Here is a 13,292-nt window from a genome sequence, read left to right on the forward strand (position 1 = left end):
TGTCGGGCCCGCTCTCCCTGCCTAGGCACCTGGTTTTGCGCGAGCAGCGGACCACTCCGAGGAGCCGAGCTTTCTCCCCTCCCGGCCCTCTTTTACCTTTCTTCCTCCTCCTCAGCTCCTCGCAGCGCTCCCATTCCCCGCCCCTCCCGCAGCCCCCGACGCCGCTTTGGCCCGGGCGGTGCTGGCGGGGCCGGGAGGGAGTGGCCGGGCACCTCCCGGCGGGGAAGCGGGGTCCGGGCTGGCAGCGCGGCCGCGTGTGTGCGCCGGGGGGGAGGCGGCGTGGGGCCGGGGGGTGCTGGAGGAGGGACTATGGGGGAGAGGAAGGTATAAGAAGGGATGCGGGCAGGGGAGGGGGGTGATGGAAAGAGGGGGTGCGGGGCCGAGGGGCTGGCGCTGACAGCTGCTTTTCCCGCACCCGCAGTCCCCTCCCTGGGGTGGGACTCCCCGGCGGGCCGGCATCTCCCTCCCTCCCCCCCGAGCCCTCCTGTAGCCCGGAGCCGGGGGTCGGCGTGGGCTCCGGCATCCCGCAGGCAGCGGCACCCGCGGCGCGCAGCCCGGGACCATGCCCCGGCCCGGCGGGCGCCCGGCGGGGACGTCCGGCCTCGTCCCGGCCGCTGCCGTCCTCCTGGGCGCCCTCTGCCTCCCCGGGGCTCCGGCCTCCTCCCTGCTCACAGGTAAGGGCCGGGGCTGCGGGAGCGAAGGCGGGTTCGGGGCAGGTGAATGGAAGAGATGGGCTTCCCTCTCTTCCATTTCTTTTTTATTTGATTCCCCCCTTGAGGATTATATTTCTCGCTTTCTGAGGCACGCAGGGAAACGCAAATCAATTTCTAGCACGAGTGGGAAGCGATTCCAGCATGACACAATGCCGGCTAATAGGGCCATAAAGGGATTCTTAATTCGATTCCGTCTGACAGTCAGCCCGCTCGCTTCCACGCCGTCGCCAATTGGCTGTCAGGCGCCGGGAGGATGCTCGGTTTAACGCTTGTGCCCTGCTCCTGGTCCAACACCCAGCATGCGGTGGACAGCTTCGCAGTGATTTCAGTGAGCTCTGCATCTGTCATTACAGAAGTGTCCTGCATTGCGTGGAGTACTCATTATTCTCCACACATCATCTGAGAAAAGAAAAAGCATCCTTCTCGGCTATAACTGGGTCAGAAAGCAAGTTGAGTCTGTACCACCAATAAAGGGACAGTCATTTCTCCACTCCCTTTGGCATTCCTAGCTGCAAAACTTGGGGCAGAACTTGAAGGCTAGGAACTGAGCAGGGGTTAAGTGAGACTGACAAGACATCACCCATAACAGTCTGGGAGAATTGAAATACATCAGTCTTTTTTAATTTTGATCTCTCTTTCAGGATCCATTGCAAAATGTGAAAACGAAGGGGAAATTCTACAGATACCATTTATCACAGACAACCCTTGTATAATGTGTATTTGCCTGGTAAGTTTGGATTTCAGATAATAAGAACATTCAGGCCTGCACTAAAAGTAACAGAACAAAGAGGGGAATATTTTGTGCAATCAAACCTCGGGTACCTTTGTTGCCTTCATGTAATGTGGGGTTATCTCAGCACTAAGCTAATGGAAAGTAACCCAATCCTTGATCTGGCTGTGGTTTGACTTTTAAAACTTTCAGGCACAAACTTAGATGTGACTTTAACGTGACATTGTGAAACTGCGTGTAGTGTGTGAATTTGGAGCTGCTTTCAGGAATCAGAGGTGTGCATGAAACCCTGTGGGTGTAGCTCAGCAAAGGGAGTGACAGGCAGGGGTCAGAAATGTTGCTGCTTTGAGCTTCCGTGTGATTGGCTTCCCTTGACACAAGGGCGTGAGGTGGAGGCTGCAAGGTGCTGTACACACTGGGATCAGAAGACAGCAAAAGCACAAGGGATGCTTGAATTGGTGCTTTGCTCCAGGATGGCACTGCCCGCTCTGCTGGGGATGTAGCAGTTAATAACGTTATGCACCAATACACATTTTGGGGAGAAACATTCCCTTTCCTTGTAACTTCAGAGCTGAGCATTTTGGGAGCAATTCAGCTGGACATGCCAAGGCTTAGGGGTTATTGAAAAATAGTTATTCTAAATAAAACTTTGCACAACATGCTTTAGAGAAAGTTATAAACCTTAATGTGCTGTTGCATGCAAAGGGAAGCATAGACCAGCAAGTGCTATGCTCTTATGTTTTGGAAGTTATTGAGTAGCGGAATGCACAGAATGTTTTTTTACTTTAGGAACAAAATCTTAAGGTTCCCCCCCCCACTTCTATTACTGCTATAAATCTGATTAGCATTAGCCTGGACTATTATAACCCTATAAAAGACTTAAAGAATTGTTTCAGGCTGAGTTTTAGAAGGCACTTTTGGCAACTGTAGGAACCTGATCTTAAGCCCTTTGAATTTGATGTATGTCACATTGACTTCAGTGGATTTAAAGTGAGGCTCAACAATAACTTTTTAGCTAATAGTGATAAAGAATAAGTTATTGATTCTTCTGAACAGAGTGGTGTGGGGAAAGGAGAAGCATGGGATGTGGTGAGTAAAGAAATCAAAGGGAAAACAAAAAAGACACGAAGCTGTGTTTTATCATGGATCACCTTCCCAAATATGTCTGCCACCACTCTTGCTAATGGAAGCTGGTGTTAACCAGCGAGGAAGCAATTTATCTGTGAAGGAGCAGAAGTTCAGTCTTGGACATCAGGGCAATAATGCAGGGTAAAATACTTATATTTATAGATCTCTCTAGACCTTGGCTTATAAAATCAATGAGCACCCTTTTAGTGCATGAACATGAAGAAGTGCAAAAAACATTGGATGTAAGAACTCTGTATCTTCGCAGTTACTAGGGCATACTTTAGAGAAATGGCAAATGAGGGCACTTGGTTGCCTTCAGTGCAAGGAGAATGCTGCATTCTCTTAAGAATATGGATACCTAGCAAGTTACTGCATTGGATGTGATGTTTTATTTCTGCCAAAGGGTAAATGTGATCTGCCTTGAGAGGGAAGCCAGGAGGCCTGGTAGAGGAGAAGGAAACTGGTGTGGAGGTGCTGACTTTGACACTGTACAGCATTCCAAGCAGTGACTTATTGGACAGGTGGTTGCTGAAATCTTTGTTATCATGAGGGAAAAGATCAATAGTAGGAGGTCTGGGGAGATCAGAAACAAAAGATATAATATGGTGATTTGTGACCAGGAGGGAGAAGAGAACCAGGTTTCCTTCCACCCAACTGGAAATATCAGTTGTTTAAGATGATTCTGTGAAGCACTTTCTCTGGAAGACTGATCATCCTCTACACGGGTAAACCTGATCTATGTCTGTATCATAAAAAGAGAGCAACAAAAAAGAGAACTTAATCAGCTCTTCCAGGAAGAAAACAATTGGTGTTCAGAGAGGACAAACTATTCAACAAAGGATTCATAGATTCATAGATACACTAGGTTGGAAAGGACCTACAAGATCATCTAGTCCAACCATCCTCCTATCACCATCCCTACCCACTGAACTACTAAATCAAATCCCTTAGCACCTCATCTAAACACTTCTTGAACAGCACTAGGGATGGTGCCTCAACCACCTCCCTAGGCAGGCCATTCCAGTGCCTGACCACTCTTTCAGAGAAAAAATGTTTCCTCAGGTCTAATCTAAATCTTCCCCGGCGCAACTTGTGGCCATTCCCTCTCAGCCTGTCATTATTTATCAGGGAGAAGAGGCCCACCCCTCCTCACCACAACCTCCCTTCAGGAAGTGCTAGTGGGTGGGGTAGTGGGTGCTTAAGACCGACAAGAAAGTGGGTAACTGAAATACTGGATTGAGTGATGACAGGTTTCTCCTATCAGTGATGCATTTCCATAGCTGCAAGCTGTATTAGAGAACTGCATAATCTATAAAAATCTGAATGGCTTGGAGAAGAATTGGAGTATCTAAATAAAGTCTTTCTAGGTCTTCTCCATCTCAAAAGTGAGAGAAGATGGAACTGAAATGCTGGAACCAAATCACCGAGTGTTTTACAGAACTGACTCTGCAGGTTGTGTCCTGAACAGCGCAGGATCGCATCCTAGTAAGGCAGGAGAAGGAAGGCAGCATGAGATAGGCAGTTCCCATCTCACAATCTCTCTTAACAGGCTGAATAGGTTGGGAGGGCAAAGGAAGATGTAATATGAGAGCAAATGTGGTAGAATCTAGAAACTCACAGGTCATGAATAAGTTCCCATAGTGCAACAAAGGTTGCAAAGTGCAATTACAAATGCAATTCCTCATACAATACTGAGAAGCTTTGCTCGAAAGTCCAGAACCCAAGAGTTGTCTATTCTCACTGATGGGAGGAGACTGGCTGCACTGATTTTTGTGATAGGAACATGAACAAAGTAAGTAGAGTAGACACTGGCTTCTGTGGGTGCTGCTTCACTAAAGATTGTAGGTCCCATTTGAGAGTTATTGGCAACACAAAACCCTGAACACTGAGGATCTTTTAGAGGCAGCCAAGCGCAGCTACGAAATGAGATGAGTTCACTCATAAGCATCTGCTATAACGTGGAAAAAGAAGTTACAGTGATAAGGGAATTCAGAGTGGGGGACATGTGCTGGAGATTTCATATGCTGCACACAGTAAATCATTCACTTCTAAAGTACAGGTAATGCTTTTCTAATAGAAAGGCTCCGTGTCCATCGTGAGATAACACTATTGTGGACTTCTTCACTTGTCATACTGAAATGTAGTGGAGTGTACAGAACCATTCTGGTGCTTGTCCCTAATATATGGAAACAGAGGTCAGACTAGGAGTGTGTGTGAATGTACACTGTGGCTCTGTACGCAAGAAATATCAGCAGAACAAGGCATTGCAGATGATGTTGGATTTTTGCTTTTGTGATGCTTTCAAGCGATAATAAGATTGGAAGTATGCGTTAGTTACGAATATGCAGTTCAGCACAGAAGTAATCAGATGAAAGTCTGTGGCTAGAGATACAGAGGAAATCAAGTCAAGAGGATCCTGTGATCCTTCTGTTGTTAAACTGCTATGAAGTTACAAGTCCTAGAAAATATCTTCTGGTAGGAAAGATGAGAACTAATAAAGTCACTATAAGCTTTACACTTTACTTATGGCTAATAAAGTTATTTTAACTTTTACCTATTGGATGTGATTACTCATTACGGTAAATTCTGACGAGATCAAAATTTAGAGGTCTCTATGTTATACTCTATGTCTTGGCTTTATTATCACAATAATGCCCATTAAAAATGGTCTCTGTAAGGCAATAGTTTCAAAGTGAGCTTTTACAGTTATACTTCAGCACTGTTATACTGCTGTCCAGCTAATCATCTCTAAGTACTTAAAAATGAATGAATTTGATCTCCAAAGAAATGATCGTTAATTACAACTGACTGCAAGGAGTGAGCTTTTATTTATTTATTCTTAATTTCGTTTTTATCAGAGAAAAACATCAAAGTCAGAGAGACACTGTAGTTTATCCACAAGCAATTTCTTGAAGGAACGTGATGAAAGCTTAGGTCTCCTAACTCTTCGTTCAATGCTTTGACTACAAAACCATCCACTTTCACTTCACAAGAGGGCGTGGGTAGATTTGAGGTAAAAATGTATAACATTGATAGTACTCATAATGGAATTACATTGATTCAGTTTGAGAAATTGATTTTTTTATTCCAGGCATTAAATACTTTAAGACTGCTTGGGGTTGTATCTAGGCTACCTAATACAAAAATTCTCCTCTATAATATTCCTACAAAACCGTGGGAACACGTGCTTATTTCAATCCAGAGGAAGGTTTTATACACTTCTTAAGTTTTGTGGGGACCCAAACATGTCACATCTTCAGATGCAGACCTAAATATTTCAGACATGAATGTTTTATTCTGATGGTTGTAGACGCTTGAGTGAATTGGTCTTATATAGAAACAGAATTTCATAAATGTGAAAATTTACCACCCTTTGGTAAGTTTTGGTCTTTTTGTAGTGCAGATATGTTCTGAGGATTTTGAAATGTCAAGAGGAAAATGCTATTAATGGAGAATTGGGGGAACATTTGATTACATTTCTTTTATATGGGTGTGAGCATATAAAATAGGCATGGAATATTTTAAGTTCAACTTTGGTACAGTACAGTAAATGACCAAGTGCAATAGAGTTTTTGTTGGTACAGCTTTTTGGCTGGAAGATATCTAAAACTCAAAATAGAAGTAGTCTCACACCTGATATTATAGCATTTGCTTTCAAGAAATATATATGTGTGGAAAAGACATAAAAATGCTATAGTCCGACAGAAATGGGTGAAATGAGAACCTGTGTATAATGTTAGGATGAAAATGTAAAAACCTCCCAGAATTAGCTTAGCCTGAATTAAACTTCGAGTGCTGACTATTGTGAAGGTGAGATGAGCTCAGGGATGACAGTGCTGATGGGTGGTGGTGAGGAGTGCTGTGCCATTTTGGGCTCATATATCATCATCTATGTGAACCCTGAGCATCTTGCCAGAAGCAAGCAGGGATCCAAGAATAACCTATTCATTGGCCGGTGGTGGATGTACGTCATTTTAAAATGAGTGGCTCAAAAATGCCAGTTGAAAGAGATAGGTGAGAAGCCAGGAAGTGCAAGGAAATAGATAAGTGCACCTTAGCTAGTGATATCCTGTACATCACAAGAACATATCTCAGTTTGACAGGAAATCACTCTTATTTTGTCAGGAAGGGATGTATTTTATTTTCTTAAATGCTTTAGAACAAAGTGAGTTTTGTCAAGAAACAGCTGATAAAAGCCAGCAGTGATCTTGACAAGCTACATCTACAACAGTGCCATTCCCCCTACTTTTCCCTTTCTCCCTTCCCTCATGCCTGTGCTTCAAATTTGCCAACTGCACCTGAGGAGTGGTAATCGTATGTCTCAACCTTTTATCGCCTAAATCCAGAACAGAAGGAAATAAATGTGAGCCAGAAAATATAACCAAGTGTTGGAAACCTGAGGAAAGTTTGGAGACAGGAGCCCAAGAAACTAGAAATCAGAGTTTTGCTTGGCATAAGTTTTATTCAGCTAGAAACATCATTCTGTAGTTTAAATTTCCGTTTTTAAATCCAAATGTGCAATGTAGAATTTGACCTTTGCTTGTAAAAAATCATGTTAAAATTTTCATTATAAGATGTAGTGTTCTACCTAGCTTGAACCAACTCAGTAGAGAAACCAAGCGCAACAAACCAAAAATGGAAGGAAGAAAGAACCTCTGTCCCAGTTCTCCTTGTTCCCAATAAGATTCAACTCCATGTTGTAGGCTAAAGCAAGAAAGCTGCTAGGTTTGCTGAGATTCTTTACCTATAACATAGTTGATTTCCATGGCACAATATGCAATTCAAAAGTGCATAGCTAGCCTGAGAGCAAGTGTTTGACACATGTTCATGAAGATGGTAGTGTTTTTGTACATCAGGATTCAATTGTTGTTGCGTCAAGGTATAATGCAGCCCAGATGACTTTCAGTGGAGAAGTGCATATTAAAAAAAAAATCATCAAACAATTCTTTCATACCTACTTTATTGAATATAATTTCAATAGTTTACATACATCAACTGGAGAATCTACCAAGATTGCATCTTCTTTCAATTTAAATACTCTCAGTCTCTATTACTGCTTAATATAATCAGTTTTCTTTTTACCCACAAAAATAACAAACAAAAAGACAAAAAAGCCTAAGATACGGTAGTGTGGTAGTAGTTTTCAACCCTGTATTACTGCAAAAGGAAACATTGTTTTGATCAATGTTTGAAGAGTTCCTGGAACACAAACATGCCCCAACATGATGAAAGCTTTATTAGTTTTTATCCGACTTAAAAAAAGATACAGATGTATATGACATCTTATAAATGAGGAGGAAAAAAAATACAGTGCCAAAAACAAACCCAGAAAACAAAAACCAGTTAAAACTGCATGTTTGGTGCAACTGGGAGTCCAGTATGTACTTTCTTAGGGAGACCAAGGAATAGCATGTGTAGATTAAGATAGTTTTGCAAGTGCAAAGTGAATTGAATCAAGAGCCAAAGCAGGTTAATTATCTGTTATACAACTGATTGCTTTGATAGGCTCTTCTAAAATGATTCAGGTATATTCTGCTCTTAACTAATGCAATACCTGTGCATAATGTGACACTTTGATCTGAGAACGAAACATGAGTAGTTGATGGCAGAAGATGTTGACTCTGACTTGTTTCTCTAGGTTTACAACAGCATTGTTGAGGCAGTGTTCAAGACAGCTTAGTGCCATATACAGATACGGCCACCCTGGCCAAGTAGCACCACGTGTAACATCTCCAGGTAATTTTCACTTCTGAGGAACAAATATGGGTTGAATAGCAGTATGTTGGGTCTGTGCCATCTGTGTCTCTTTTGAAGTCCACTTGCTTCACATCACTTCACATCCCAGAGCAGTCCCACAGCCTGCAGGCTGGATTCCTTTCAGATCAAAAAGTGCTGTGCTGCCATCAGTCCCACTTTGAGCAGGAGGCCGACCCAGTGTTCTTGTGCTGGCATTTCTGATTTCTGTGAAACTCAGTTGGAAGAGGTACTCAAGCCACTGATGGGTGTTTAGCCAGAGGAGAAGGCTGGAGCTAACATGAAGAAAAATTTCTCAAAACCCTTCACACTGTGGGTGAGATTTATATATCCCTAAATAGGTATTTGTGCCCTTAGCTCATTATGCTTTATCATGACATGTATTTTGTAGACAGTGTGCAGTCATACATGACAGTTTGTGGTTAAGCCTTTCTGGAAATCTGTAGGCTTGAAGAAGCTATTTCATGGTGTTCTCAGACCACGTGGGCTAGTGAGAAAATCACTACTTGCACATTTCTAACATAGAGTCAGCTGTATCAAGCAGGCAGACATATGCACACAGTGCTGAACTGATTATAGGTCTTGGCAAAACTTTCCTGGAAGAGTGGTGATATGTCACCGCAATAATGATGAAGATCTGATGCATCAAATATGGAAATGAGTCTTGTTGGAGAAATTAATGGATCAGAGAGCTCAAATACAAAAGAACATATTTAAATTGTATAAATGATATGGAGAAAAGTATGAAGGGCACAAAAATGCCATAAACTAAATGGAAAAATGTAATATAAATTGCAAATGTCTTTGGAATGTATCTACAATAAGTGCAAAATGGATCAGTCAAAGTTAAGGCACTTTTTTATTGCCAATAAGAAAAACATTATTAAAGAGCTGGTCCAATATCAAAATGGCATTTTAAAAGCATACAGTTACCTGTATATAGTTTTTATTAGCTTTCAAGTTTCTTCCATTGAGTTGTTAACAGTCTTCTTAAGAATTATGGTCCTGTAAGTGAATGGTTCACAGTGTCAGTATTTCTGGTGTTCTGCTTTGTGCTGCTATATAAAAATAGATATTTTTTTCCCCCACAAAATATCTGTTTTTATATCCCCGTCATGTTTTAATAGGAATTTTTGAGGGAAGAAAAATATTAACCAACAACCAAAAAATCAAATGAAAATGCAACCTTTATTATATAGAGCTTACGGTCAAATAAAAGGCCATTATGAAAAAAAAATAAAACAACTCAACAATATTGTATAAAACCTTTTACCTGTAAAACTACTATTAAAATGACTATCATGCTGGTACTTGCTCATATTGTGCCTAGTAACTGCTGTAATTACTTCCTCTGAGGCCTCTTGTCCTCTTCATCACATGCATTAAGCTGCAGTTAAAAAATCTCTACTCTGACCACTTGTCAGATTTAGCTTTGTACTCCATTTTGTGTCCGTCTGAATCAAGTGCTGAGCTCTCTAAGTGCAACGTGAGCTTTGTCTCTTCTTGCGCTTCTGTCATCCTTAGGAGTTGACCTTGCCTACTTTCTGAGACCTCTATTTTTTTTTTTTTGTCCTTCCTATTTGATTTCTTTTCCAGTTTTTGCTATTTTTTTTTCTTTTCTCCTTTTCATCCTTCAGTTTGCCCCCATGTCTGGAATCCTCTTCAGATAGTGCTCTAAAATGGGCTGTTAAACTAGGACTGCTTACTGCTTTCTCAGTGAAAAGATGCACATTATTATTTTTTTCATGTGCTGTCTGTGACTTGCATCCTCTTCAGGTGTTCCTAGGTTCATTTCCACATCTATTTTACACAACAACCTCCTGTCTGTGGTGTTCATTTTCTGTGTTGTCTGTTGTAGTTTTCAGAGAGGGAGGAATATATTTGTGCCATGAAGCACTACAGAAGGCAGTAAATAGCATTAGAGCTGGAAGTCCATTAGATCTTGTGAGCGTGAAGGATGGATATATGATAAAATGGCATATAGAAAATGGATGAGAAAGATCTGTCATTTTCACTGACCAACTGAGGTCCTAGTTTTTTAAATAAGCATGTTCTCAAAGCTTCAATGTTAAAGACTTTCTCTCTTGTAGCTGAGATGTTATGTGGGGCATGGAAGCAGGAGGAAGGATGCAACTGTCACACCCTGTTCTGTCCAGGAAGAAGGGATTTCTGACAACTCATTGGTTTTTGTGCTTGTTAATAATTCCTAGCATCTTTATACTCAGTTTTATTCATAGAATCTTAAAATCATTAAGGTTGGAAAAGATCACTAAGGTCATCTAGTCCTACTGCCAACCCATCCCCACCATGCCCACTAAAGCATGTCCCTCAATGCCACATCTACATGTTTCTCTATCACCTCCATGGACTGTGACTCCACCACTTCCCTGGACAACTCGTTCTAATGCCTTAAAACTCTATCTGAGAAGAACATTTTTCCTAATAGCCAAGTGGCTCCAATGGCAATTGGGTCTATTTCCAGAGTTTGGAACCACCCAAATTTATTCTGGTGTCCACTTAGAGTCATACATTTGCATTTGATTTTCTGGTTTATCTTACGAGCTCTCAGTGAAGGAAAAATAACAGACGCTGAATGTCCTGAAATCGTCTCCTCCTTTTCTGTCTGAGTGGCTTTATGCAACTGAGGCATCTTTTGCAAGAGAGCTGACAAAGCAGGCTCTAAGGCTTTGTTAAGATTTGATGGTGCCATTTAGCAAAGCACCTCCAGGTTCTGCTTCTTGGGAATCATTGGAGCAGGAAGGAACAGGGTAGTGTGGCTGAATAAAATTATGTTGACAGGCAGAATGCAAAGTGTGCAAGCTTTTAGTCTGCAAATCAAGGGGTGGTGGATGAGTGGTTTATAAAAGCAGTGGGTAAAAATAAGCTGCACAATTAAAATTATGCATTAAAATGGTTTCAGCGTGGTAGTGCAAGAAACCTTTCTAACAGAAGTGTGCTTTGGGCCTAGTTTGTCTGTGATCTAAATTCATTAAGCATTTCTGGAGAAACTTGCTGATGTGGACATATGAGAAGTAGCATTGCGCACTAATAGTGAACCAGAGCTTGTTTGACAAGAAAACAGTGAGGAAATAGAAGAAGCATGCAATTTGTATAGCTTCTGGAAAAATATCTGTATATGTCCAATTTAACTTGGCAAAGTTTCCTAATCCTCAAGCAAGATCTCAAAAATCAATCTGTAGTGGAAATTTAAAAAAAAAAATCTGGAATTTCAGGCCATGGTTCTAAAAAATTAGAGTGGTTTTATGTACATGTTGTTACAAGAGGGATGTGTTTTTGTTGCCTAAATCTGTATATAATCATTTTAGTATAGAATTTATATCTTTGATATTATCAGGTTTCTTGGCGTAATTAAACCAGTCCACATATGGAAACATGCAAAGGTGGGAGCCAAAAAGGGAAAAATAAAGCAAATCAGCTACAACAAAAGGGAGGTTCACTGGAAGGTATCCAGCTACAGATTTGGGTAGGCAGCTCCAGTCTGTTTGCTGGGCATCGCCTCTTCCATGCAAGACAGCATGTAAGATACAGTTCCCATTAAAGAATGTAGGTTAACCTACCAGACACTGCTTAGACTGGGCAGTTGTCTCATGCAGTCTCTAACTGTCTTAACTCCTTCACTGAGAAGACAACACAGAATGGGATTTCTTAAGTTGTTATGCTGAGCAGAGAGATGATGGAAGGTACCAAGTGCAAGGCTGTACCCTGAACCCCTCTCTGTTTTTGGGCCTAGTACCTCATTCTTTGCCATTTAGGGTTCACCGCTATGACCTTCAGTCAATCACTAATGGATGACTGGAGCATTTCCTCTTGTGTCGTGTGGCTTAGTAATTTGAGACTGTGTAAGACAGCTTGTTGTAAAGAGCATCAGGAGCAAGAGAGATTATGGAGAGATTGGAGAATGGAGAGATTATGGTCAAGAAATGTCTCGATCTTCTCTACGCTAGAGAAGCATGGAAGAAATGTTGCTTCTCCTCCAACCCAGTCTAGGATATAACTTGGTGATGAGGGCCTTCTCATACTGCAGAATAAGGTACAGCTAATAAAATCTTAAATTTCTAAGACTTCGGGAATTTACTTTTCAGTTTTCTTCAGTTCAGCTTCAGGTTCTCATTTTTACATGGCTCTAAAGTCTCTCATCATAAAGAGCTCTGCCTATGCTGAAGGTGTGAAACCTTAGGGTTTTGGGCCATCTTTCCCCCTCCCTTGTGATTTTCCTCCTGGCTGCCTGGGTAGTAGTGCTGATGCCTGAGTTCTTGTTATTCAAAGGGAAAAGCGCTGTCCCACACAATGAAGTCATCTGTGGCTGCATTTCTTAGCACTCCAGACTTCCAGCCAGTCATAATCCCTTTCCTGACATTTGAGTCTCATTAATTGGGTTAACAAGATGCTATCTGCACTCCATACTTATGTAAATATAATCTGCTAGCAAAGATCTTAATGGCACCTGATATATCACGTTGCCTTTATTACATCTATCAAGAGGTACCACTGCAGGAATCGCTTCCAAAACAGGTTGTGTTCTTGATCCCACGGGGCTCCTTATAAGCCATAAGAAATGCTGGTGGTCAAGGCCAACTGTTCAGATGTCTTTAAAGTGTCCCACTGGTGACTGAAAATCACTTTGTCAAGATGACAAATGGCTTGTGCATACCCCATTCACCTCATAGCTTCACTCTAATGTCAGCTCCATTTACTTGTCAGAAACGTTTCTTTTTTCTTCTTTTTTTTTTTCTTCCTTTTTTTTTAACTTCCAGCAGTGCAAGAAGGAAGGCGTCAAGGGGACATAGACTGAGAAAAATCTGCATCTATTGCTCTATTCAATGTATTATTATAGTCAAGATTCACCAGCTTTGGACATTCCCAGATCTGTTTGTATGTACATGTGCAAAACAGAAAGAAGGGAATTTACTTTTTCAGAAGTGAGAACTTTCCCTTCAGGGCAAAAA

General features: G+C 41.6%; 1 protein-coding gene across 1 annotated transcript in view; it reads left to right on the forward strand.

The window, feature by feature from the left end:
- The first annotated feature begins 562 nt into the window (after positions 1-562).
- Positions 563-13,292, forward strand: part of BMPER (BMP binding endothelial regulator) — a 150,765-nt gene continuing 138,035 nt past the window's right edge. The window contains exons 1-2 of the mRNA XM_065752353.1: positions 563-674; positions 1,355-1,440. Coding sequence (XP_065608425.1) covers positions 563-674; positions 1,355-1,440 — 198 coding nt within the window. The remainder of the gene's footprint in view (positions 675-1,354; positions 1,441-13,292) is intronic.

Source organism: Cyrtonyx montezumae, unplaced genomic scaffold (genome assembly GCF_038088225.1).
Source record: "Cyrtonyx montezumae isolate F1298 unplaced genomic scaffold, pur_monq_1.0 scaffold_8, whole genome shotgun sequence".
In the NCBI taxonomy this organism is placed as follows: domain Eukaryota; kingdom Metazoa; phylum Chordata; class Aves; order Galliformes; family Odontophoridae; genus Cyrtonyx; species Cyrtonyx montezumae.